Raw genomic sequence first — 26,576 nt, 5'->3', positions numbered from 1 at the left:
TCTTGTGAGCAATTAACTGTTTAGAACCAGTTGCAATAACTGCTGCATCTCCAGCAGAAGCACATCACTGCTTTGAGTAGCAATGCAAGACATGCAACCCCTTTTCCCACAATGGTGCTTGAAAAACCAAATGGAATTTTGCTAATCTAAGTGGATTCATTCATTGCTCCCTTCGCTCTGTACTTCTTCCTACTGATCAGGTTTTTTCTTTCTTCCATTGCAATGCTTTCCCCGACTTTTGTTATTGCTTTCCCCGTCTTTAGTTATTACAATAATTAGCTTGAAGAACAACCACATCTCAAGAAGTTGGGAGGAAAAATGGGCTTGGCCACTCAAAACGCGAAAACTTTTGACATCTCTTTTTTCAGCTGGGAAGGAATTAACCAGCAGCTTTCCCCTTACTTTAAATTATCAAGTAGCTGTGGTATCCCAGCACTCGTTCACATGAATGGTTATTTCATAACATGGCTCTAACTCACTTTACACTGAGCAAGCATTGAATAACCAGGAAATGAATTATGAAAGCTACACTTAAAAAGACACCCAAACAAGTTAAGGTATGACAACATACAGTGCAAGTGGAGATGAATTTGAAAATCACTCCAGATAAGCAAAGAAATGCAAAAGTTCATGTAGTGGCTATGAGTGGAAACTCGAAAGCCTCCAGCTGAAATTTCCTCTTATTCATGAAGTTGGAAAAGCAAATATGAATAGGAGTATTTCCACCTTGTGAGTGTTGTAAGAGCTACAGCAACACAGAATATTAGTAAGAAGAATTATTACCTAACAACTCAGTGCTTTTTGTTGAAATTATTGCGTTTAATAAAATATACTTTATTATGCTTAATTGGCACAAAGCATGAAGACTGATCTAGTGACTTCGTGTACTAAAAAATAATAATACTCAGTGTTCTTTTTTTTTTTTTTTGCCATGCTCTGCTGCAGGAAAAAATCCCAGAGCAGCTTTCAAGTATCCGTAGGAAGACTGTCCCTGCTGTTAGGCCTACAATCTAGTAGATACACAAAACAACAAAATGGGTTAGCATATGGAACTCATGTGTGAGTAAGCCCTGGCATCCTTATGAACAGGGAAGCCCATGACTGGCTAGAGCTCCATGTGCTCCAAAAATGCACATGTGGAGCATGAGAACTGTGCTGTTTGTGAAATGGCGCTTGTCAGTTTTGTGGCAATTTTTATAAGACAGAATGTTCTCTAAATTCTGGAAAGTAAACAGATCAGAAATGCAGTAAGTGCTCCCACTTATTTTTGCACGATAAGTAAAACCTCTGTTCATTAAATATCAGCCAGCCAATTTTTATTCTACAAAAGATGACTGTTTGGACAGAAAGACATTCTTTTAATCTAGCGACGTCTGGGCATTCTGTGTTTATGAGTGGGAGCTCCCTTTAAAACGAACATGAAAGGACAAAGCTTACACAAGAAGCCCATCCACAGTCAAGAAAACAATAAATAACAGAATAAGATCAGACAGATAATACAACAACACTTTACACTTCTCTTTTTTTTTAAGTTCAGAGGTCCCATTTCTTCTTAAAAGCATGAAAAAGCCGTACATATTGTAGCAATCATATAATTAAGATTTCAGAAGAACAACCAATGGGAGTGGGGGGGAGCTATGATAACAAACGCCTACTTTAACATATTTGGGCAGCAAGTCCCACACAGCTCTCTGAGAACACAATAATCTCTCTTCATGTTGGGATTCCCACAAGTTAAAAAGAGCTTCTTCTTCTTCTTCTTAACTCTGGGTTCCCATTATCCTATGGAAAATCTGCTAAGGTCCAGAAAACTAAAAATAAAACAATGACGATCATACCAAATCCGACCAAAATTTATGATTGGGCTGGGTTAACAATAATTGGAAAGGAAAGGAAGGAAGGAAGGAAGGAAGATGAAACAGCAACAGAAACATGAACAACAACAACCAGAGGCAGGTAACCATCTATGTCCTAATCAATGGAGTCATTCCAAGTGATAAGAGCCGAGTAAGATTTTTGTAAGGTAGGACATGTCAAGCCAGAGGTGGAGGAAAGGCAGGAGGGAAGGCAACATAAGATCAGCAGCCAGCAATGAGCATATGAGGGAGGAGGTGCATATTTGTCCATTTCTTGTTCATGTCACTTCTGCAAGCGTTTACTCCTAAGGCCATCCCCTTTTTGCATCAATCTAAAACCTCTTTTTCTTGCAAAGCGAATTACTCGGTTGCACCAATGATTGCACAGGTTACCGTCAATAAACGAATACAAGGAAAGCTGTTCTGGAAGCTAACGGGGGCCTTTGTAAAAGTCATTGCTGCAGGACACGTTTGACACACCTGCAAGTGAGTAATGTTTAATAAACATTTAAATCTGAATGGTTATTTTATTGCACCACCAAGGTAGATGTCAACATCTTTACCAGTTTTGCTTTCTTTAAGCAAACAACAACAAACGTAAGACGAACTTGCTGGATCAGACTGAAGGCCCAGCTCGCGTGGCATCCTGTTCTCCCAGTGCCAACCAGACAACCAAGGAAAGCCCAGAAGCAGTACCTGAACACAACAGTACTTTTCCCACATGTGACTTTATTTTTTTTAATTAATTTTCTATTCCACTCTTCTGAGCAAGGGAAACCAGGGCAGCAAACATCAAAATATTAAAATAGTACAATTTAAAATAAAATAAACTCACGTTTAAAACCATGGAAAACATTTTAAAGCAACCCAACAGAATATTAAAAACACAATAAAACATCAAACATTAAAAACTTCCCTAAACAGGTACATCTGACACAGGAAGGAACCTTGGAAGCTGCCTTACACCCAGGAAGAACAATGGTCCGTCCAGCTCAGTATTGTCTAAACTGATTAGTAGAGGGTGGAGACACGGGGAATGAACTGCTCATGCAGCAAAGCATGACCTGCACTGCTGAAGGCCAAATGACACACGGCCACATCTGCATAGTTCTGTCTTTGAGTATTTAACAAAAAAATAAAAATAAAAATGAATTGTTACCATAGGGGCCCCAATCTAGACTGGGACCCTACAGTATGAGAGATTGGGGGGCTTCTTCCTTGGTCCTGATTTGGAATAAAAGGTCCTACTGAAACTTAAGTCATAGCTAGCTTAGCTTGCAATCCTTTAATCTCTACTCACAAGCAAGTTCCATGAGTCTGATGGAATTTACTCCCAAGATAAGTGGGTATAGGACTGCAGCCTTAGTCCAATGCGTGGGTAAAAGTTTATTGAGTATTCTGATCCAATGCTTTGGGGGTATTCAGAACTGTGGAAGGAGGACCTCATAAGATGTCTGGATGGTGGGGTGGCAACTTTTCGTTTCCATGTCTGAGACTCGTACGGAGTAATTATTTTGTTAAGATGAAAGTCAGCTACACAGTGTAGCAATGCTGAAGCTATGTAGGCGTAGCGAGTGACCTGTTGTTAAATGAGAGACTTTTGAGAGTCTTATAAAAGTTGCTCGGTACTTTCCAAAAGGAGATGAGTCAAATAAATAAGTAACTGGAAGTATCCTTAAAATAATTCAAAGCAAAAGCTAGGAGGATAGAAATGGGAGAAGAATACACACAGAAGAATACTCATGCAGCAATGCAAAATTATGACATTGCACTCCTGCATTTTAAGAGGGTCACAGAACATCATCCAATGAAGACATAAAGGATCATTGTTCTCCTATGCAACACAACTGCCCACAGGAAATTAACATGGCCCTGAGAGGCTTTGAGACATGCTTTAGAAATCTAATTCCGTACCTTTTTTTACAGCAGATTTGTAGATTTTATCTTTAATATATCCTAGATGGATGCTGTGTCTCCCGCTTCCCCCCTTCCTTCTCTTTATCTGATTGCTGGGAAAAGGCTGAAATAATTATCATCTTAACTGAGAATGAGGTTGTTGTTTTTTTTGGTTTTTTTTAAGTCTTGGAGAAGGTCTTCACATTCTAAAACTGAGGAATCATAACTCATACTCTCGGAAGGTAAAATCCACTGCCAACCAAATTGCTGCTAGTTGCTACGTCCCATGAAAAATGTATCACACTTCTTTACCGCTAACCAGTCAGCTCCTATATGTAAGAAGGGAGACACAAAATCTGAAATCAAATGGCAACTAGTCCTACTTTTAGAAAACAGAGCAGGATAATAACAACCTGCTCCATTGCCCCCGTGATGTGCACTGTCCTCCTCATTTATGAGCTAAACAAGTGCAAACTGATTCTGCAAAAGAAGTTGCTTTGCAACCTAATCCAACACGATGTGCAGTCGCAGTCCCTCAGAGGATTGGATATCGAGGCATAAGTGGGAAGGAAATCTATCCTTTCTAGAATTTCTAGAATCCAATGCCAGCTCTGGAGCAGCAGGTTTTACATCCGTTCATCAGACTGCTTTAAAATTCCTTAACTATCGTTTGTGCTACAGCAGACAGAGAAGATCTCCTGAGTTACACGTTCATCATTGTCATCTGTGGGCCCTAACTATATGCTGGGGCCTTTTAGAAAACCTGTCTGTAAAAAGAAATAGCTGAGTATGGAATATTGGCTGATTTTGATGTAGTCCTTGCTTGTTGATTTATAGCTGCCTTGGTCAACCTGGTGCCCTTCAGATGTTGTTGGACTACAACTCCCATCAGCCCCAGCCAGCTCTTCTTAATTTCATTTATCTGTCTCTTTCCAGGAGTGACTTATAGATTCATTATAGCATGGGCTTTTTTTCCAGATGGAACTCACCAGGACTCAGTTCCGGCACCTCTCAGGTGTGCGCCATTAGCATTCTAAAAGAACAAGAGATGTTCATGGTGAGTTCCAGCACCTCTTTTTCTAGAAAAATAATGCTGATTATAGCCATTACGTAACTATCCTCTAGGGATAACATGCTTAATAAAAACGTTTTGGGTTTTTTTAAAAAAGAATTAGCTTTCAGTGAACAGCAGCAGCAGCACAGTATTTCAAGCATTAAAAACATTGAATGAAAAGCTCAAAAACCTACCGTATTTTTCGCTCTATAAGACACACTTTTCCTCTCCTAAAAAGTAAGGGGAAATGTGTGTGTGTCTTATGGAGCGAATGCAGGCTGCGCAGCTATCGCTGAAGCCAGAAGAGCAAGAGGGATCGGTGCGCACTGATCCCTCTTGCTCTCCTGGCTTCTGGGATAGCCGTGCAAAGCCTCTTGAGCGCAGCCGGAGCGCTCCTGCTTCTTTGCTCAGGAGGCTTTGCGATGCTTTCTTGTTTTCCTCCTCTAAAAACTAGGGGCGTCTTATGGTCAGGTGTGTCTTATAGAGCGAAAAATACGGTAATTTCCAAGCCTAATTTCCAAATTATTCTAGACACATAATTGCTATCTCTTTTCTTTTTTTAACATGACTGTTGGCAGTGAAAGTGGTTCTAGATTCAATACTAGTAGGAGATGATTTTTGTTGTCAAGTTGGACAACAAATTCTGGATGTTATCCAGTGGGTAAGCAGCCTTGCCAAAAAAATTAAAAACTGTATCATGTGATTACAACAACAAAAGTGATTATGACAACAAAGCACACACACACACAATTTCAAAAATTGAAATCTACCCCAATTTTATATTTTCTAGTTAGGACTGGAACAATACTTGCCAAGGAGCCCCATGGCCAGCAGTTTAATCAAGATCGTAGACTTGCTCCTGTTCAATGCATTCTACGGTCACTCAAGAACCAATTTCCTTATGAGTTTTATTTAAGGCTAGGTCAAAGCTTTATTCCTTTCTCTAGGTGAAAAGGAGTTTCAAAGCTGCAGAGGGGTTCTGAGGTGCACTGTTTGGGTCGTATGTGGCATGGATGTAGAAACTGTTTCCTTACAGATGTTGGATACCAACTCCCCTCAGCCCCCAGCTACCATGACCAATTGTCAACCATGATGAGGCCAGAGGACCACAGGTTCCCCAAAGTACTGATGCTAACTCACAAAAAAGTCCAATCACCTAATAAACCTAATAACGAGGAAGGACAGCATTGGTCTTAGCATTATATGTTTTGCCTTGTATTAATTTGTTCCTGTGAGCCTGTCTTGTAATCCGCAAAACCTCGGTTTTTCTCCTTTAATTGGAGCATATGATTTACAGCTTTCTTCTGTTGCTTTTATGAAAGACATTTTTAGCTGTCCCGTGTGAGTTGCTAACATCTGCACTGATGAAGAAATTGCAAAAAGATGGGGGGGGGGAGGGAATGCATCTCACAAAGGATTACAACTATCAGATTTTTAAAGAGCAGTTATATATTATAATTTGATGTGCTGATAGTTTTTGAAGTACAGTCCAATGTAAACTTCAAAAGATAATGAATATTTCATTACCATGGAGCTGACAGAAAAAGTTCAGAATTAGGACAGTTAGACTATATATAACCACTTAAATGGCCTCAACCGTATTTAGAGGCTTCAATTGTATTTCCTGATTGGTTATGAACTGTCCTTTTCTGCCCTGCAGTACTGAGGGATGTTGGTGAAAACTGCAGGCGCATCAAGATCTATCAAGGAGGGCACCAGGAAGCCTCTCTGGAGTGGAGGTTGACGGCTTCCCTAATGCCTCGCTTCCTCTGCCCCATGACAACTTCCACTCTTCTGATCTCCAAAATAAATATTTTATTCTTTTTTCTGCTCAGCATCCTGAAGGGTGTTTATTTTATTTCATTTCATAAAAAATATTCATTTTTTTCCAGAGTTCCACTGTGGGTGGGCTTGCAGCGAAACAATGCTGAATGAAGATGCCCTATTTTTCTGAACTGGGAACTGACTAGGGAGATTTCAAAAGCAATTAATCCTACAAACCCAGCTATGCCGGTTTGGGAAAGACCTTTGAGATGAAACATCAACATGCTGTGTGGAAAGTGTGCCCTCCCAAAGAGAAGCCACCATCCAGCCTTTGTGGAAATATTTAGACTGAAGGGCAGGATAAAAATCCATTAAGTTCATACATGCACCCACCGCTTGCTTGGTTCTTGTGCCTCACTGCTGATCAGCCAGCTCTCCTTCCCATTGGGTAGTATTTTTAAAAGCAGGAGCATAATGCATATTACTGACTAGAGCAGTGTTTCCCAACCTTAGGTCTCCAGCTGCTGTTGGACTACAACTCCCATCATCCCTAGCTAGCAAGACCAGTGGTCACGGATGATGGGAATTGTAGTCTAAAAACTGCTGGAGACCCAAAGTTGAGAAACACTGGACTAGAGAATATCAACCCAAGGCGGATCTACACTCATGGTTTTTAACATTAAGGAAGGGTTAAGGAATGGTTTTGATAATATCGACGTCCTACTTTTTACGTTCGTAATGCATTATTAACTCGTCTTTTTATCACTTAGTTGTTGTTTTTTTGCCTTTATCACCTTTTTTTTTTTTTTTGCTGTATTCAAACTCCGACCTCCCTCCATTGGTATTTGAGGGCAGATAACAAAAGACAAGAGGTGGGGGGGGGGGGTTTAAAAGGTGACCCCAGAGTGGAGCAGAGCAACCAGCAGGGAAAGAATCAGCATTTTGGAAAATCATGTGGCCGGGTATTACTTACATTTGACAGTGGGGGGGGGGGGGACCACCAAGGTAAAAAACATTTTAATTAACAAGTATGCCCTGTTTTAAAAGTTTTAAAATGACATATCTAATGTAGTTCTATTAGGATGAAATAATGTTAAAGGGGTCGATGTAGATCCAGCCCCAGTGGTGATAGTTAAAAAGGATATTTCTGAGAACACCTTCCCAAAAGCTGGCATTGGTATATACTAATCAATGAAAGTGCACGGGGAGCAAATTTGAGCAGGGCTACAAGGTGCAAGGGAAGAGTTAAGCACCCGCTCCTTCTCATGCTGCCCATCTACTCTGACTGGCCCAGCTCCTCCAAACATTGAGGAATTCATCTACATACACACTATTGGTTTGTTTAACCCTTTCCCCGCACACCACATCCGTGCTCCAAATTGCCCCCCTCCTCTACGCATCTTTTGGGGCTTAAAGAGGGGAGATACACATTCAAAAACTCAATGGGATGGACACACTCTGCGCAATGCACGAATGTCAAGAAGACTCATGTATTTATTGTGTACAGTTGCCTCAATCTGCAAACTGGGTGGGTAACTATACGGTTAAATTTTCTGGAGGACTATAAAAATCACTAAGCTGAAAGTAGCGACTAGTTGAAGTAATTAATCAAGGAGATAACCTTTGAATGCATTGCTCTTTTCAGGAATATGGTTGCTAGTTAAATATGAACATCTGGGAAGCCATTATGAATTCACTGTGCATAAACCTACTGACCTGTACATAAAACTCCATTTTATTACAAAGAAATTAAACGTAATAAGGAATGAAACAACAGCAAAAGTGTGCTTTCCTTTGCACCGTTCCCAGTCTCCTGCTCACTAATTACAAAAGACAGCAACACCTTGACAAAAGTTTGGGATACTTAAGTACAATATGTCTTATTTGTTTGGACGGTATAAGGCACGTAAGCATAGAGGTGTGTGCATAAAGAAAACTCATGTCCTTTGATACCTGCTCACATGAAATGGGAAAGATTCTACAGAGAAGCAGATACAAGATCCCGACATTTTTCAGGGGCTCAAAGTAGTGATTACATCGAAGTTTGGAGGTGGGGCCCATGAGAAGCCAAACGATGGTGAAAATAACCAGGACTTTGTTTTCTTTATATCTTTGGCTCTGGCTGTTGCCTCAGGTAAGGGAACAATGAACAGAGCATCTACTGGCGTATGTGGATCCCCATTCAGCAAGGGACATGCACACAGAAATCCACTTCTCTGGCCCCAGTTGGATTTGGACATCCAAAATATGTTGCCACTTAGAAAAGTACCTTTTAAAACAGACCTGAAGAATCAAGTATTGAACAGGGACCCCAAACACAAAATGTTCCAAGCATTGCTGAATCAAATTTTCAAGTTCTATTTGGGTTTTTGCTTTGTTCCTGCCTTTACATTGGTTTTTATTGTGTTGCGTTTGCATGTGTGTGTGTAACAAAAATCCTAAACAGATTTTCTTCTTCTTCACCTGCTCACTGTGAAGATTCAAAATAAATCTAACCATGTGTGTGCAAAACACCCAAACTTTTAATGGGAGCAAGTGTTTGTGCTGGATTATATGGTACCTCGTCTCTAGCATGAAGAACTAAAACCAAACAAGTGGTTGATTCTAACTGAGCGGGAGAATTAAAAGCAGTACTTAACAATACAAAATCCTGCCACGTCACTTTGAACACATTGCTACCTTTTGCCTGGGGGAAAAAAAAACATTTGGAGATAATCATGCCTTCTTGCTGGGGCAAGATGAGAAATTAGGGAAACCTTGAACAAAGCTGCCAATTAGCACTATCATTTCAAACCAAAAGGAAGAACTGATATAATTGAGCTTACAGATGAGATGCATGGCTGCCCAAGTTAAATGGTACAGTGACTTCCTCCGTGAAATTCAGAAGAAAAGCAAGAAGCAAATATTGGAAAGCCCTTCAGTTTTACATCTAAAACTGGAGCTGGAGAACAAAAGCATATAGCTCTGCAGTTTTCAAAAGCTATGACTCAGCAATACCTCATCCCCTTTCCCAGCTTTCCATTCCCTAAGAAGCTACAGCCACCCGTCTTTGTATATATGAGGCAAAATCTATGGGAATAGCTGTACAGGCACAATGTTTCAAAACCTAAGGCTCCAAAAAGCTAACACAAGCCTTCATTTTAACACTTGCTGCCCTGGGAGATGCTTTCTTCAGCTTGCCTAAGGATTCTGCAAACGGTTGCCAATTTTCAGTTTTCCACTGAATAATAAATACATTTTATTGCTATTATTAAATAGATGTTCGTTCGACTTCCCTATAAAAACTTTGTATTCAAACCAGCTGACAAATCCCAACGTCTCCCCGCACTCTGCTGTGTATCAACAACCATCAGTAAAAGTATAAAATATAAATTCACACGCATACACACAAATTATACCTAAACCACTCTTAAAACACACGGCCGTGACAACAAAACAAAGCAGAAAAGCAGCTGACCACTTTGAAACCAAAAGCCTGCTTGGGGCTTAAGCACACATCTAAAAATGGGAAGTGAAGGAAAACAGATTTGCACATATACCGTAATAATAATCAGTACAGCCTCTGATTATATGCAAAGGGAAGAAAAAGATTGCGCAGTTTTACAGGAACAGACATTTTGGAAAAGCAACATAAAAGAAAAAAAGACACGAACAGAAAAACTGACCATGGCTATGCATCAATTGATCTTGATAAGTGCTCAAAGTGTTGCCTTAGTTTGCAATTCCATAAATACTATCTGAGAATAAGTCCCATTGAATTGAGTGGGCTTATTTCCAAATAGATATGTATAAGATTCCATGGGACACAAGAAAGTTAATTGATCTCCTAAGTATACTTCAAAAGATGTGTGGTTATAAATTAGTGAAAGTCTTAATCAGGCACTCCCAAACCCATGATCCCTAGCTAACAGGACCAGTGGTCAGGGATGATGGGAATTGTAGTCCAAAACTTCTGGAGGGCCTGGTCTTAATCATATGGAAATAAAACATTATTACTGCCTCTGAGTCTAAGAGTAAAATGATCTATGATCATAAATACCGGTAAATCTTATCAATGATAATTTTGATCAACTGATAATTAAAAACATGACAGATATGCAACTTAGCGCCATAGATGGAACAAGTAACAGATATAAAAAATAAGTGTTAGTTTCTATTTTTAAAATAATCATAGTAAGGATGCCACAACACATGTTTAATTCAGTAAGTGATGAATCACTTTATATGAGCAACGAGATACTGCTAATACAGTTAAAAACAATGCAACAGAGTACTGGGGGTGATTTAGAGACCCCCAAATATTATAAAATATTACACACTGGTTTTGCCTGTGAGAGATAGCTACACCCTCGACATTTCACCATGTGCTATGATTAAATACTTCCAGTGCTAATTAACCATTGGTTTCAATAACTTTAAAACTTGAATACTATGTGGTTACCAGTTTCGGGACAAGTCAGAACCTTAAACCAACTTAAACCATGGTTTAATATCGAGGTTTGTACCAAATGGGAAACTATGGTTAATTGGAGATTTATGACCTCCATTCAGACATGGCAGAAAGGAAGGAAGGAAGTGGCTGTGGGAGGCACAAGACTTGTTCATATCTGGTTATTACACCAAGATATGAGAGTCTGAACCTAGCCTTTGTCATAACAAGAAATGACAGTGATATTGCTGCCTCAGAAAGTACCAGCTTCGCTAATCTAATTATATTTTCAACATCTACAATTTAGGGACCTGTTTTGAAGGGTGCAAACAGAAGGACCAAACATGATTTAAAGGTGTGTTGGCTGAATATATGCATAGGACCTTAAAAAAAATGTATAGCATCTTGATGAAAATTATATTTAAGGATTTTATTTAGGCTGCTCAATAACAGTGTTCTCAGGGCAGCTAACAATATAAAATACAATACCATAAAACAACAAATTGTATCATAAAAAAATTACAGCAGAGATAGCAATAAAACCAGTTTTACAGCATGACTGAAAATACACAGCCTATAAACAGACTAAGATCAGAAATCATCTAAAGTTGTGGGAGAATAAAAACAAAACAAAACAACTTCACTTGATATAAAAATGACCATAAACATGGCTCCAGGTGCACCTCTCTGAGAAGGGCATTCCACAGCTGGGGTGCCACCATGGAAAAGGCCCTACTGAGAAGCAGATTTCAAGTTTGCGATAGATATATGTGAAGCTATCTTTCAGGAATCAAGGTCCTAAGCCATTAATTGTTTTAAAATGGGAAAATTACCATCAGGCTGACTTATCAAAGAAATGATAGAATTATATTTGGGGAGCAAGTCCCAGAGAAATTTAAACTGCGGCAATAAAATTTTAAAAATGGATTTATTTTTCTATAGTATTACAAACTGGGAAGAAAATAAAAATGCATTGCATTGAGTGATATAGCTCACAGGAGACCGAAAAGAAAGAACAAATCTAACTTCTTACATATATGGCCGGGCTGAAAATTATGAAGTATGTTTGGAAATAAGCAATCTTTCCATAATCTCTTTGCACCTTTAAAACCAGGTCCCCAACTTGAAGATACTGATAAAAATACATAAATAATAAAACTAATAGGTTGTGACATTTTATGCCACATGTAGTTCTCACACGCAAGACGTATAAAAAAGAGAAACAGTAGGGCCCATATTAGAAGCGCAAAACAATTTGAGCAAAATAAATAAATAAATAACTTTGGAAAAGGAGTTTTAAATATCTGTTTGAAGAATGTGTTAGAAAAATCTAATTTTGGCAATTTTATAAAATTACAACACTTATATTCCTGTATTTCAAGCAGGAAAAGACATTGCTGTACAGTGGTACCTTGGTTTACGAACTTAATCCATTCCGGAAGTCCGTTCTTAAACCAAAGCGTTCTTAAACCAAGGCGTGCTTTCCCATAGCAGTGGGGTACTCAATTTACAAATGGCACACACTCGATGGGAAGCGGAACATATTCTGCTTCCAAGGCAAAGTTCACAAACCAAAACACCTACTTCCGGGTTTGCAGAGTTCTTAATCCAAGTTGTTCATAAACTAAGCTGTTCTTAAACCAAGGTACCACTGTACAAGCTTTCAGAGAAAAATAGGTTTTTGTTTTAAACAAATAAATAATATTTTGGGAGAATTGCAAAAACATGCACAGATCCCAGGTAAAACAGATACAATTGTAACCTCAAGTTTCAATCCTAAAGCCCATTCAACACCAAGGGTGTTGACTTCAGATAGACGGTTATAGGACTACAATTGTTAATTATGCTAACATGTAGTACAGAAATCTTGAGTGATAATATCCACCCTGCAACTTTCTACCATTTGCTCTGGGATTCTACCTAAGTTTGTAAAATGTTTCTCTCACCCACATATTACTACCATTTCACTCATTCACAACTTTTCCCATGGATGGAAATTTGGGCATAGAAGATTTGATATAAATTTGGGAGGGGGGGGGCGCAGTTGAATAACAGAAGAACAATCATAGAAGTGATTCTCCGATTGTTCATTTCTGATGCTTGATGTGAAAACAAGATGAAATTAAAGCGCAGCTTTATTTTATGTTGTGGAAAGACTTCCTTCCTTCCTGTTGTGTTTTATGAGACAGCATTTGCTGAAGAGAACGGCGCTGTGGAAATGAAAGCTTGCATGCATGAGCAGCTGAGGTGGTTTGGAGGAATTGGTTTATAATGCTAAATAATGGAATAATTTTCCTAGCAACGTCCTTGGTAAGCACACAGAGCGTGGCACGCTAGCATTAATTATACAGTCCATTTTCATCTCAGATTGCCTGAGTTTAGCATGAACTGGTGAATCTTATTCATTTGGAAGGAAGTTCTTCAAGGCATCAGATAAAGCTCTCTGATGGCGAAAAGGTCTTCTGAGGGCCCTATCTCCTGGCATTGCGTAACAAGATGTTCATCCTTTTTTCCATGTTGAAAAAATAATAATAATCCGGTAGAGTAAATACTGGCTGCATGCAAGATGGATGGAAAAATTCCACAACTTTATATTCAAATTAAAAATTCAACAGCTGGGAGGCATATACATCCCCTGAACAGCCCATGTGCTTTTATTAATATGGTTAGTATGGCTTTTGACAAGTACCGCGGTCGTCAGCATTGATCACTGTGTAACCAACCAATTTTTCCCCTCTCTAAAGACAGCTCACTTTCTTATACCGCGCCACTGCACTTCTACCCAATTTCAAATATTTATAAAGCATCCCTTCGTTAAAGAGCGACAAGTTCAGAGGACTCGGAGAGCGGCTCTGTTGTCGCAATTCCCCTCCGTCTCAAGGCACCAGAAGAGAATTGCCCAGATTGTCTCCACATGTGCCCTGATTCAGCTCAAGACGACTGACCCAAGCTGCAGCCACACACATTATATAACTGCAATAGCCAGCGCTTATTCTTAATAACTGCTAAGAACGGCACACAGATACATGCCGCAGGAACTCTGCCTGAATAATCCCCCTGCCTTTACTGTTCTACGATGCACAAGAAGCCAGGACAAACAACACTGAATTTCCACATCCAAAAGTATGCTCAGGGCACCTCCGGGTTAGTGCACCAAGGAGGAACAGAGCAGGTTCACGGGCCATCACAGCAAGCTGTTTTGGTCATCTTGTATTGAATGTTTGTGGGTATGGAGAAGCAATCAGTTCAGGGCTCATCCATACTTCCTGTTTAATGCAAACAGTAGGCGTCCTGTGCCTCCATTAATTCTCCCTCATCCATATGAGGTTTCCCACCAAATCACTGCCTTCCCACACATACCCCCTCTGAATTTTTTCATACTAAGGATACTCTGAAAAATAGAGCATATGAGAAAGTAGGAGAGGGTACAAGCTTACTATTCACATTAAACAACACTATAGAGGAGCTTTGGGTTCCTTGAACTGGGCCCAGATCCTCATGGTTAATCCTATTTCTCAAGGACCTAATGTTGCACTAATCCCAATCTACTGCACCATTACAACATCTGCAGTCTTTTTATGGTGTTTAGAGTGGTGTGCTGAATTTAGATCTTGGGCCACAGGGGAACGCTCAGATGCTCACTTCACAAAAAGCCCACGTTCCACATAGGCTGATAAAAAGATGACACATTAGATTGAAACCAGTCCACCAAAATGGTTGTGGGAATTGTCCCCAGGAGCTTGATTTCTAGGGGGAATTTTTATTTAGAAAAATGCTGCCAACAACGAAAGCCTGATAAGGAGCAGAATGTAACACAGTAAGAAGCGTCATATCAGTGAATTCCAGAATATCAATCACCATGAAGACTTTGAAGACATAAAAGCATACAAATACCACGAAGGAAATTCAGAAATTATTTTCGTAATTTATGGAACACGTGTGCCTTGTCCGAGAATAAAAAGACCAAAACCGAACAGTTTTGATTTGTTACAGTGTCAAAACTGCCAACATCTTTTTCAGATGCCTCTACATCACTCAGAAATTAGAAGGCAAAGTTGTGAATGCAGTAGCTACATGTTACACAAGAATTGTTGCTGTAACAGAGCTTTTGTCTCCCATCCAATAATTAGCTAACCAATTATGGAAAACATGATTGTGTACTTCCATCTAATAATATCCGAGATGTGTTTCTCTGTCCTTATTGTTGGTTCTAAAATACATAATGCTTTAGACATGGTCTTGTGATGTACACTTACCCCCAAACCACATTCAGCTGTACGTTCTGCCATGGGTGCAGAGGTAGGGAGTGGGGAAAACTGCCCCATCTGGTTTTTTACCTTGGACCTTCAGTGCAGCAGTTATGGACCAGAAAAGAAGGCCATGCACAAAACTGAGTAGGTATTCTAAAGCCCACCCTTGACCCCTTGAAGTACACAGCCTCCAGAGTTCTGCATACCCACCTATCATTTTGGAAACTGTCCTGTCCCCCCAGACACTTTTTGCTCGGGTAGACCTTCCCCTCAGGCAGCAAAAATTTTCAGCCTTCCTGGGTTGCTCCAGTCAGCCCAAGGGAAGTGTGGAAGATGCTACAACCCCAGCCAAGTCCGTTCTTTGCCTCGTTCACTCCATTACCTTCCATGTTTGGTTAGTCAGGACCTTTAAGGGTGGGACACAAAGCTATGCGTTTTCCTTAAAGGTCATTTCCCAGTATTTCAACCATCTGGGGAGGGTTCTAAGGAACACAAGTTATCTATTAAATACAAGACTAAAGGCAACCTAAGAAGGCATATCTACTTGTGGATGACATCCAGGAACCTGGGCATAGACTCTCTAGGAACCTTGACATTAAATCATGGTCTTTAACTCTTGGGTCACTGGGGAATTTGGGAAACTTGATTCTACTCAGTCTCCTCTTCTTGCGACAAGTAACAGCACTCCACTTCCTGGTTCCCCCTAACCACCCCCATTTCTCAGTTTCCCCTGTCCTTTCTGTTCTAATGGGAGCCAAACCTCCTCCATTCTATTAGTTTTCACTACTGAATTTTCAGCTTCCATTTCAGCCTACCAAATCTCTAGCATCCCACTGTGCTTCTGTTAAAGCAGGGGTCAGCAAACATTTTCAGCAAGGGACCAGTCCACTGTCCCACAGACCTTGTGGGGGTCCAGACTATATTTTGGAAAAACAACAACCCACAAGAATGAATTCCTATGTCCCACAAATAACCCAGAGATGCATTTTAAATAAAAGCACACATTCTACTCATGTAAAAACACCAGGCAGGCCCCACAAATAACCCAGAGATGCGTTTTAAATAAAAGGACACATTCTACTCATGTAAAAACACGCTGATTCCCGGACCGTTTGCGGGCCGGATTGAGAAGGCGATTGGGCCGGATCCACCCCCTGGGATTTAGGGTTGCTTTAACACATGGGTAGGCAAACTAAGTCTCTCTTTCCCAATCTATCCCTATCACAGAAGCAAAGCAGCAACTGTAAGCCATTAGTCCAGGCATGCTGGTGCTTACGCATACATTCTACTCCCAAGTAACCATTTTATGATCTCTAACCATTTTGGTGGTATTAACCACACAGCCCTTTCCCTCTCCGATACTGTTTTGGTGTTCTGCAACTAAACCCACGCTGATTTAATCCAAATTGAGACTGAGTGGTATGGTGCTAATTCCCCATGGCAACTGACATGCAGAGCAACCTCCTCATGGAGACTCTGGGCCCAAGATCTAAAAATATCATGCCTCTGCAGTAATGTTGCACATGAGTTCATGTGTTTCATGTGATCAGGAACACATGTAGGCTTGGCAGCATGATGTAGTGTTTCCTCGGCTGAAGACTTAAGTTGGAACAAGCAACAAGAAAGAGGCGGACTGGGCCCCAACACCCACTCGAAGAAGCTTTACCATGCTGCAGCCTATCCTTGTTGGATTCGCTGCACACACAATTAATTAATTTATGTACCCACATTGTTGCAAGGACACAGTCAGCAATGAATAAAGACTCAGAACAGTGTGACAACCTCAGTTAAATTCCAGCATAGGCTGCACCAGACAAGCATACCTTTAGTAAACTGAAACTATTAAAGGTCTGCATAATGTTAAGATCTACCACATGCTTTAAGCACCTTATTATGCTCTCTGCAGGAAGCAAGCTTGTGGGGCAACTCTTCTTCTTTGCCAATGTAACTGGTAAGTTTGCCAAAATGACAACAAAGGAAAAGCTATTTAAGTGGGCTACCTGTTTAAGTATTAGATGACTCATTAATTATTGTAGGAAAAGGTTTGTTTGTTTGTATCATGCAGGTGTTTGATAATTTCTGCTCTTGATTTCAGTCATCCTAAATGTTTCTGGATACTATTATGATTCATAATTTCCCACGACTGTTCCTCCTGTGTTCCATTAAAGTAAGTTAAAATAGACACAGTACATTCATTAGTAACCTTAAATGTTGATTCACTAGATAGGTTTATCTATGTGAATCAATGTTCAGTGTTACTAATCAATTTCATCATATAGTTTAGCACATATAAACTATATAGTACATATATTATGACAGTAATCTTATGTGCTTAAATATGTGATGTTATCTGACAGCCTTTCAGTGTCTCTGTGGAACAGCAATGGTTTGTCTGTAAGAAAGACATCCATTCATCGGCAGTTTCTGAACTGTGAGGGCAGGTGAGCTTTTAAGAAGGACTGGCAATCTTTACACCTGCAGATGAGAGATGGGGAAATGGTTGAGAGAGATCTCAGAACTAGGAGATAAGGCTACCATACAAAATATGCAAATTAACTGTGGTGAGCTTCTGTGGAATGTCCTATGGGAATAAAGACTCACCCCCCACCTGCCTGCTACATTTTGAATGCTACTATTTTATTTCCCTGTTGGATAATATTCTCTCTTCTGTTTAGTTTTAAGCTTTTAAATTAGGTTAGCTTATTTGTACTGCTTCTGTATGGATTTATTTAATTTTGCATTTATTGACATTATTTCTATCTGTTCTTAATGAATTGTTACATTTATTATTGCTCATTTGGTATGTAATGAGCCGTTTTGAGCACCACTGTAGAAAAGTGGAATGCAAATGAACTGATGATGATAGATCTTAAAACAGACTCGGCTTTCATGTCGCAAGCCAACCGCCTTATTCCCCCCTCCCCCCAAATGAGGGCTCAGTGTTTCCTTTTTTAAAAAAGAAAGAAAACGCATGCAGAGCTGAAAGACCAAACTGGCTTCACATTAGAAGCTGGATTCTGACATTCCCAGGACAATTATGAAGTTGTGCAAATCTCTAGCTGCCTGCTAGTCAGCAGAAAATAACTCTATAAAAAAAGCAATCTAAACAACAACAAAAAGCTTACTTCTTTTAAAGACATACTTCCTCATATCATGGCAGTATGGAAAATGGCGTGATGTTTTCAGAAAGGCAAATATTATACAGATATTGCTACAGAAACTTCACTGGGTTGATAAGGGCTTGGAATAAGCAAATCACCAGTGTTATAAAAGCATGGGAATGTTTATCTTTTGGCTCCATTAGCACCTTTTTATTAAACAATTTTGGCTGAGTGAAGGCCTCTCAAGCTAAGTGTGGGGTGCTGGAACATGACAACAATAAGAAATTATGCCTGCACAATATCAGATGTGCACAATTTGTGACCCCAAAAGCTGGATTCAGCCTACTAGAAGCTTAATAAATCTCCTGTTTTTACTGCCTGCCTGGGCCTGCAAAAACAGGAGTTAAGGACTTGGCAGGCTACAATACATTTGGGCTACATTTGGTTGTGTAGGGCAGCCTGACACCTTTTGAAATTCCCACGATGAAGCAAGACATGTTATATAGGCTGTTACACACACACACACAAACTCAAGCTAATTGCATGCAAAAACTGCAAAAAAATTAGCAGGGGCGATCAGAATAGGATCTATTATTTGATTAATTTTCTAACATTGCTCAGCTTTTTTTCTTTTTCTTTTTAATCAAACGAAAGCCTATTGGCTCAACATGTTTTCTCTGTGGCTAAAGGATCATGTATCAGTACTGCTATTTGTATTGATGTAAACCTCCAGAATGTATTTTGTATAGCTAACTATTTATCTCTATCCCCAGTATATTTTCCTTTATTGCTACGGCTAGTGGCTAATGAAAATAAAGTTTCTATCTATCTACTAAACTCAAGTTAATTGCATGCTTGCTGAGGTATGAAGGAAGTGAGGAATAACCTTATCTTCCTATATATAGAGATTAGCATTTTTGTGATTGAACTACATCCCATCATTTCTCTGAGGAGAAGCAGCGCCCCTCCATTTTCTTCCCCTCATACAACCTGTTTGTGGGCTAGACAGTATGTGGCCACCCAGTGAACTTCAAATATGAGGTTTTTTAACCTGGGTTTCCTCAGTCCTGGCCTAGCCTAGCCCTCTATTAAGGATACTACCCAGGTTCCCAAGTGAAGCACTTACTTATACAGGAGCAAATTCCTAAGGAAGTAGGTGGTATTTTACAGTTTGGGTACAGTTTGGCTCCCACCTAGTAAAAGGTTTCAAGACATATTCCACACATTACTTTCTCTTTCTCTTATAGTCTGGTCTACTGCATTTGCAAGCATAAATATTAGAATCTATTATCATTATTTAAATAGGGCTGCCATATTTCAAAAAGTAAAAACCAGGACACCCCAAAGGTGGTTGAGCTCCCCCCCCCCCCAGGAAACACCCAAAACCATTGAGCTTTTTAAAGGAAAACCCCAAAATGCCAAAAAAGGTGATTTTTCAATTGACTTGCCTAAGATCCAGGACAAAGCGCCACAGCTAAAAACAAGAAGCGCTTACAGATAAAAACAAGAATTGCTAAAAACATTGAAAAAAACAATTGTTGAAACAATTAAACATCATATACATTTTAAAAAACCAGCATACAAATATTTACAATAAAAGCAGCATAGCACCAGTTATGCTTCCTCCCTATCTGGGCACTCAAAAGTCCTGACTCTTTCAGAATAATTTTTTCCCCCCAGCTACACCCCCACCAGCTTGTGACAACATGGTTTTCACAGAAAGCAGATGGTATGCTAGATATCAGCTTTCCATGCTTCTGTTTTAATACAGCTTACAGCAGTCTTGCGCTTCTCTCAAGCTAACTCTTGATGAACAGGCAGGGATGAAAAGGAAGCTCATGTGCATGACACCGTAGCCAGCTGAAAGGGGACAGTCACACAAACCAAACTGCCGAATGAGAGTAAAGAAAGAAAGACAAAAGGAAAAGAAACATTCTTGTTTCTTTTTTCCCTTTGGAGTCCTATGTTTGGGGCACTTGCTAAGTTCCAGGGACTGTGTACTAATGCAGGTGGTGGATGGCTGATGGAGGACTTTGGATGCAAGACAGGGAAATGTCGGTTTCCCAGGGTGAGATGTTAGGAGGAAAAAACAGGGGTGCCAGATGAGAGCTGGGAGGGGCTCTTTGTGGGTAATAGGGGCTGAAACCCCTTTAGGAGACGACTCCATATTTTACTTGTTCTGTTTGTATTTTTTTGTAGCCGTTATTGTATTGTGAAAAACTTGAATAAAAATATTATTTAAAACACAAAAATACAAACAGGAAAAAAACTGTCGAATGGAGGGAATGCACGCATGTATACAACCCCAAGTAGTCAATATAATCACTTCACACATCTGAAGTGTTGGTGGTGTCTTTCAGCTAACACTATTATCAGGAAACTCTGATAGCAGTGTTAGCTGAAAGAAGGTATACACGGATAGGAGACAGCCTTGCCCAGCCACCAAGGCCAATGCGAGTTGCAGTCCCAAACATCTCGATCAGGAAAAAGATGATCCACTCTGCAGCATCCTTATATAGCTGGCTGGGACAACTGCAAGCTGCAGAGTGAAACAGAAGACACTTGCTTATTCCTCTTGATTAGCCAGCCTCAGCCTCTGCCCTTTTCCTCAGTGAAGACGACAGCTTGACTGCTCCACTTCACCCTCAACCATACATTAAAATGGAAAGGGAAAATAATTGACTGAAGATTCTACAAGTAACTGACTGTGCTATGGAACAATTGTGTTGTGTAACGGTATGGAACAAAGCCATGGGGAATTGCTCTAAAAGGCATCAGAGAACAAATGTGAATTATCATGCCCATTGGCATTTTCATTAATGCAAAGCGAGCGAGCAATGGAAACTTCACCAAGGAGAGATCTAGATTTTATTTTTTGCTTTAGCATCCCAGATTCTCCAGTCCAAATAACATTGTTCAAATAAGGCATGAGGTGGGTCTCCTCTGTTCCCAAAACAAATTCCGACGATAAGTGTTGGCAGATGTATAGAACTTGGAATATTTTGACACGGATTTGGATAGAAGATGAGGAGAGGGGAAAAAAGAGGGAAGAAGCCTTGAAAATGGAAAGGTAGAGTTTTATGGAACGAAGACACAAAGACATTTATTCATTCACTCACTCACTGACAGTGTAACACAGACATCTGCCAGTATACAAAAAGGCTTTGAGTTGTCAGAGAAGACCCATTGAAATGAATGGCTATAATTAACTTTGGTCTGTTAATATCAATGAGTCTACTCTGAATAAAAGTATATTTAAACAACTCAGGACCTCCATACCTCAAGGACCGCCTCCTTCCATGTGAACCTACCAGACCCTGAGATCATCTTGAGGCCCTCCTTCGTGTGCCTCCTCCTTGAGAGGTTTGGAGGGTGGCAACACAAGAACAGGCCTCTTCTGCAGTGGCTCATGTTAGGGAATGCTCTCCCCAGAGTAGTTCGCCTAGCACCTTCATTATACACCTTTAGGTGCCATGTAAAAATGATCCTCTTTAACTAGGCCTTTGGTTGACTGACATTCAATGTCCTTTTGAAATGTATTTTTTCCCGGGGGTGATATTGGGTTGTTCTTGTTTTTATTTTGATTATTTATTCTGTGTTTTTATATTGTGATTTTATCCTGTGATAAAGAGCCAGTGTGGTGTAGTGGTTAAGAGCGGTAGTCTCATAATCTGGGGAACCGGGTTCGCGTCTCCGCTCCTCCACATGCAGCTGCTGGGTGACCTTGGGCCAGTCACAATTCTCTGAAGTCTCTCAGCCCCACTGACCTCACAGAGTGTTTGTTGTGGGGGAGGAAGGGAAAGGAGAATGTTAGCCGCTTTGAGACTCCTTAAAGGGAATGAAAGGCGGGATATCAAATCCAAACTCTTCTTCTTCTTCCTGTGAACCATCCTGAGACCTGCGGGCATAGGGCGGTATAATACTACTACTACTACAACTAATAATAATTGATGACAAATCTTTATTGCTTTGCAGTCCGCCTCTTATTGAATTTTAACAGAACATGCCAACCAAACCTCCAAAAGGTACACAGGGCTAAAAAAAAAGTGTTATTTCAATGGGAAACTTTGGGGAAAGAAGAGCCAGGCAAGGATGCGAGCTTAAATTTAGGCTGCCCATGGAGCCCAATGAATGCCCCAACCCTAAACTTAAGAAATGGATCTACCTTGTGATTACTTCTGTTGGGACACCCTTGCATTCCCAGTTCAGGAAAGCCTTTATGTTACTACAGGGGAATGTTGGGGTGGGGGTCTATTTATTGAAATTGAAAATAATTCCCGCTCTCCTGAAATCCACCTGAAAATCTGTAAAAAGCCCTCTTAGCGCTTGTTTACACACAATTTTGCAGTCGTAAGCATGTTAAGTGGTGGCCTGTATGTGGGAATGAGCTGCCAAGGATCTAACACCAAAGATGGTGCTTTCATATTTTAATCACCAGGCATCCTCTCAACCTCCATGCTGTGCTGGAGCTGCAAGTCATCAAGGGCGAGTCGGGACATGCTTCATCATGTGTAGTGGCCGAGGGTGCAATCTTATACACAATGTTGCTAGCCTGGTCATCCCTGACATTTTATCAGTTTGGCTTGGGCTGATGGGAGTTGCAGTCTAACAACATCTGGGGAGCCTCACCCTGGCTACCCTTGCTTTACACACTTACCTGGGAGTAAATCCCATTGAACTCAGAGGCTGTTACTTCCAAGCATCCATGCTTAGGATTGCACTGTTAATGTGATGGATAATTAAAATCCCACTTCCCTACACATGTGTGGCTGAGGAACTTTCTATTGTTTATTACATTTCTCCTCTACAAATTTTAAATAAACCTTATGAAGTCAGCACAAATGCTTTAATTGCAGAAAACATTGATTTAGAGGCCGAAGTTGAGCTTGAAATAATAGCTGGCGTTTATTCACAGCTAAACCAAACCTACCTTCCGATTTTTAAAGGCATTTTGATCTAGCCATTTCAAAGGCCATTAAAATGCTGCCATCCACTGCCTCTTTAAAATACTGCAGCTTAGAACAGGATTGCCTCATCCCCTGCAAGACTGGTTCCAGTGCAACATGCGAAACACTTCCAGGTTCATTAAATGGTAACCCTTCAAGCGCCAAACATTTCTCCTGCCCGATAAATCCAATGCAAGGAAGTGCTAGACTTGAAACATGTCAAAATATTGGTTCTTTTGAAGCTTAACTCTGGCAGTTAAGTGTCACAGTGGGGATTCAATTTGATAAACTTATACTGTTTCTGGTTTTTAAGTTTTAGCTTGCAGGCTTTTTGCATTCTGAAACTGAATGTTTAAGGAATTTGTGTTTCCGACATCTTCCCCCCCCCCCATTCCGTAGAAAGTGGCAAAAGCCATTGATTGACAGCAATTTTTTTGTTTTTAAATCACTGACTCATTTTGAGAAAAAACATCTTAATAATTAAAATATTTGCACACGCAGGGTGAAATTGCTAAAGGTAAATGTCAAGTAAAAATAAGCTCAAACTTATAAATGAGGGAGCAGCTTTTGTCTTCCCATTAAAGGAGTCTATTCATTTGAATATGTTCGAACTGATCAGGATAAATATTAGGCTGCAGCCTGCTCAAGATTCTATGTCCTGTGAAATAGTCTTCAATTGCAGAATCACATCCACAAGAGAAAAGGCATTAAAGCAACAATGAGAAACAAAAATAAAATTAACATCGATGAGTAATGTGGAAATGCCAATGCCTCAGTTCTAAGGGACAGAAGTAACCCACAGAAATCACTACACATCTCTCAGTATTTCCAGTTATCACACTATCATTTCCTTTGTTATGAGACCTGGTAAACAGATAAGATAAACCAAATTATGCACTACCCCCAAGATTAGGTCCAGACCCCATTCAGAGCTTCAGAAAACAGCATGCCTCAATCTGAAGGGTTTTGAAGGCTGTTTAACTCAGTTTTAGGGTCCAAGGCAACGTCTCTTTGGTGGTGGGGAGGTTTCATCCTCCACCCCTCAATTTGCTGTTGGGAAATAAACAATAATCTATATTTTTTTTCATTTTGAAAAGTGGATGGAATTTGCATGCCCAGCATCCCTTTAGTGAGGATTAAAGCTGCCAATGCACAAGCAAACAGGTCCAAGAATCTTTCTACTGGGCATGTTGAAATTCTGATTTTTGATTAATATTTTTTAAAGGAAAAACCTTACAATTTCCCCTGCAACTGTGGCTAGAACTAGGTGAGAATGCTTAGTAACTCCTACACCTAGCTTTCTATGGGCTGGGATGTTTTGTTTGTTTGTTTATCTATCACCTGAGATGTCCCTTTCCGAACCTGTAGTCTAAAGTAGCATAGCCCAGGCACCTTAATGACAATTATGCCTTCAGTTGTCCTAGATGTAATGGGCAAAGTAATTACAGATTTATTTAGAGAATTTGCCACACTTAAAAAAACAAAAGCAACAAACCTCTCGGATGGCTTGCAATAAAGACAACTGAAATACAAAACCATTCCAAGGTGGAATCTGCATCAAAACGAAACACTTCGGCAGAACAGACAAAACTTGACCCAAATGAGCTTACAGCACATGCCAGAAGGCATAACAAATACAAAGATCTTTGCCCGGTGCAGAAACGGCATCAAATACAGTGCCAGCAGAGCCTCCCTAGGGATATTATTCCATAGATTCCCTTTTCAATCATGACATCTCATCTCTCCAATCGCCACATGGCTAACATCAAATGGCTGGGGCAGAGGGGGGGCATGGAGGCATGTCTCCGATAACGTCTGCAAAGTTCAGATATACGTTTCCATATATATTACACTACATAAAAACACATATAAATTACATTAATAACTGAACATTGTGGTCTTCACAACACCAGTATGAACTGACAGCCAGCCAACATGGAAGCCCTGGCTGCAAATCCTGTCAGCCATGACACTCGCTGGAAGACCTTGAGCCACTCTCTCTCAGCCACACCTACCTTGCAGAGTTGTTTTTTGAGGATAAAATAGGGGGTAGGGGAGAGAACCACATATACTTCTTTAAGCTCCTTGTGAGAAGCGAATGATATAAATATAGCAAGCAAGCAAACAAGTATGTAAAACTAAACTAAATGAGGAACCTTACTGTTCACAATGTCTCCCTGAAGCTGAAGAATCTGTGGGACGGGCATTGTGAGAATAACTATGTCAAACTGGTCCGAGGAGCCTGTACTGACGCAGACCTCCCACTTCTCATCTCTGAGGCAGATTTGTGTGACGTGGTGGTTATAGAAGACATCAGCACCTGCTTCGAAAGAAAGAGAGAACCTAAGAGATATCTGAACCAATTAACAAACAAACATCCCTCGTGCTTTGGTTACATCAAGGCTGATGCTACACACTTTACTCACAGGTGCCTTTGAAGGCTGTCCAGCAACTTCATCCTCTTAAGAACACAGCTGCGCAGGTTTTGACTGGACACAGTTAGGCAGAACATGCGACTCCACTTTCCCATATTCATTGGCGCCTGGTTTGTCTCAAGTCCCACATAAACCTGCTTGTGCAGTAGATCAGAGCAGCCTTTTCCAAATTTGTGCCCTCCAGATGTTTTGAACAACAACTTCCATCAGTCCCAGTCCCTGCTGCAGCTGACAGGAGTTGTAGTCTAAAACTACAGCACCAGGTCGGCAAGGGAGGCCCTCCTCTGGGTTTTTTAGCCATCTTCGAAGAGGTGGGCTGTGACAGTGGAGAGGGGAAGGTTCTCCACTGTGGAACCTCACTTTGGGAATTCTCTCAGCGCCTTCCTATGCATATCTACTGAGAGGCAAGTCCCGTTCAACAGGATTTTCTCCTGAATATGGGACAGTGCCTGAAATATTTTACACACTTCCCTGTGATTAAGAGCTATTGAACCCAACAAGGCTTACCTCTGAGTAGACACATATGTTGCAAATGCCTTTTTGGTGACAAAGACCTTTACATTTTCTAAGGTCTTTAAGTTTCACGTGGTATTTTATGTAGCTGTTCATTATTGTCTTTCATTTATAAATGTTGTTTTTAAATTGTATTGATTAGTTTGTATCTTTCTTTTTGTCACATTGAAGCAACTCCACTGCTACTAATGGACCTTATTTTCACATGGTTTTCCTCTAGCAGCTGAGAATAAGGCAGCTAAATATGCCATAGGTTCTTGGCTTTAATCCCACCTTAAATCACAATGGACCTGTTCTTCTCTGCTCCTTGAAGAGACAGAAAGGAAAACCAA

The 26,576-nt window shown here is 40.3% G+C and overlaps 1 protein-coding gene and 1 long non-coding RNA gene across 3 annotated transcripts in view; one reads left to right on the top strand and one right to left on the bottom strand.

Moving 5' to 3' along the window:
- RNLS (renalase, FAD dependent amine oxidase) overlaps positions 1 to 26,576 on the bottom strand; it is a 91,514-nt gene that overhangs the window by 59,171 nt on the left and 5,767 nt on the right. Inside the window, exon 4 of one of the 2 annotated variants that reach the window (XM_083443753.1) lies at positions 25,458 to 25,616. In XM_083443753.1, coding sequence (XP_083299879.1) covers positions 25,458 to 25,616 — 159 coding nt within the window. Of the gene's footprint in view, positions 1 to 25,457; positions 25,620 to 26,576 lie in introns of both variants that reach the window. The other variant, XM_083443752.1, reaches the window with a different exon arrangement.
- LOC310679054 lies at positions 422 to 6,291 on the top strand. The gene is made up of 3 exons (XR_014512102.1): positions 422 to 1,956; positions 2,245 to 2,342; positions 5,754 to 6,291. It is a non-coding gene; the product is annotated as an uncharacterized lncRNA (long non-coding RNA).

The sequence above is a fragment of the Podarcis tiliguerta genome (genome assembly GCF_965153285.1).
Source record: "Podarcis tiliguerta genome assembly, chromosome: 5".
In the NCBI taxonomy this organism is placed as follows: Eukaryota; Metazoa; Chordata; class Lepidosauria; order Squamata; family Lacertidae; genus Podarcis; species Podarcis tiliguerta.
Note: the sequence above shows the minus strand (reverse complement) of the source record. Positions and strands in the feature narration are given on the sequence as shown.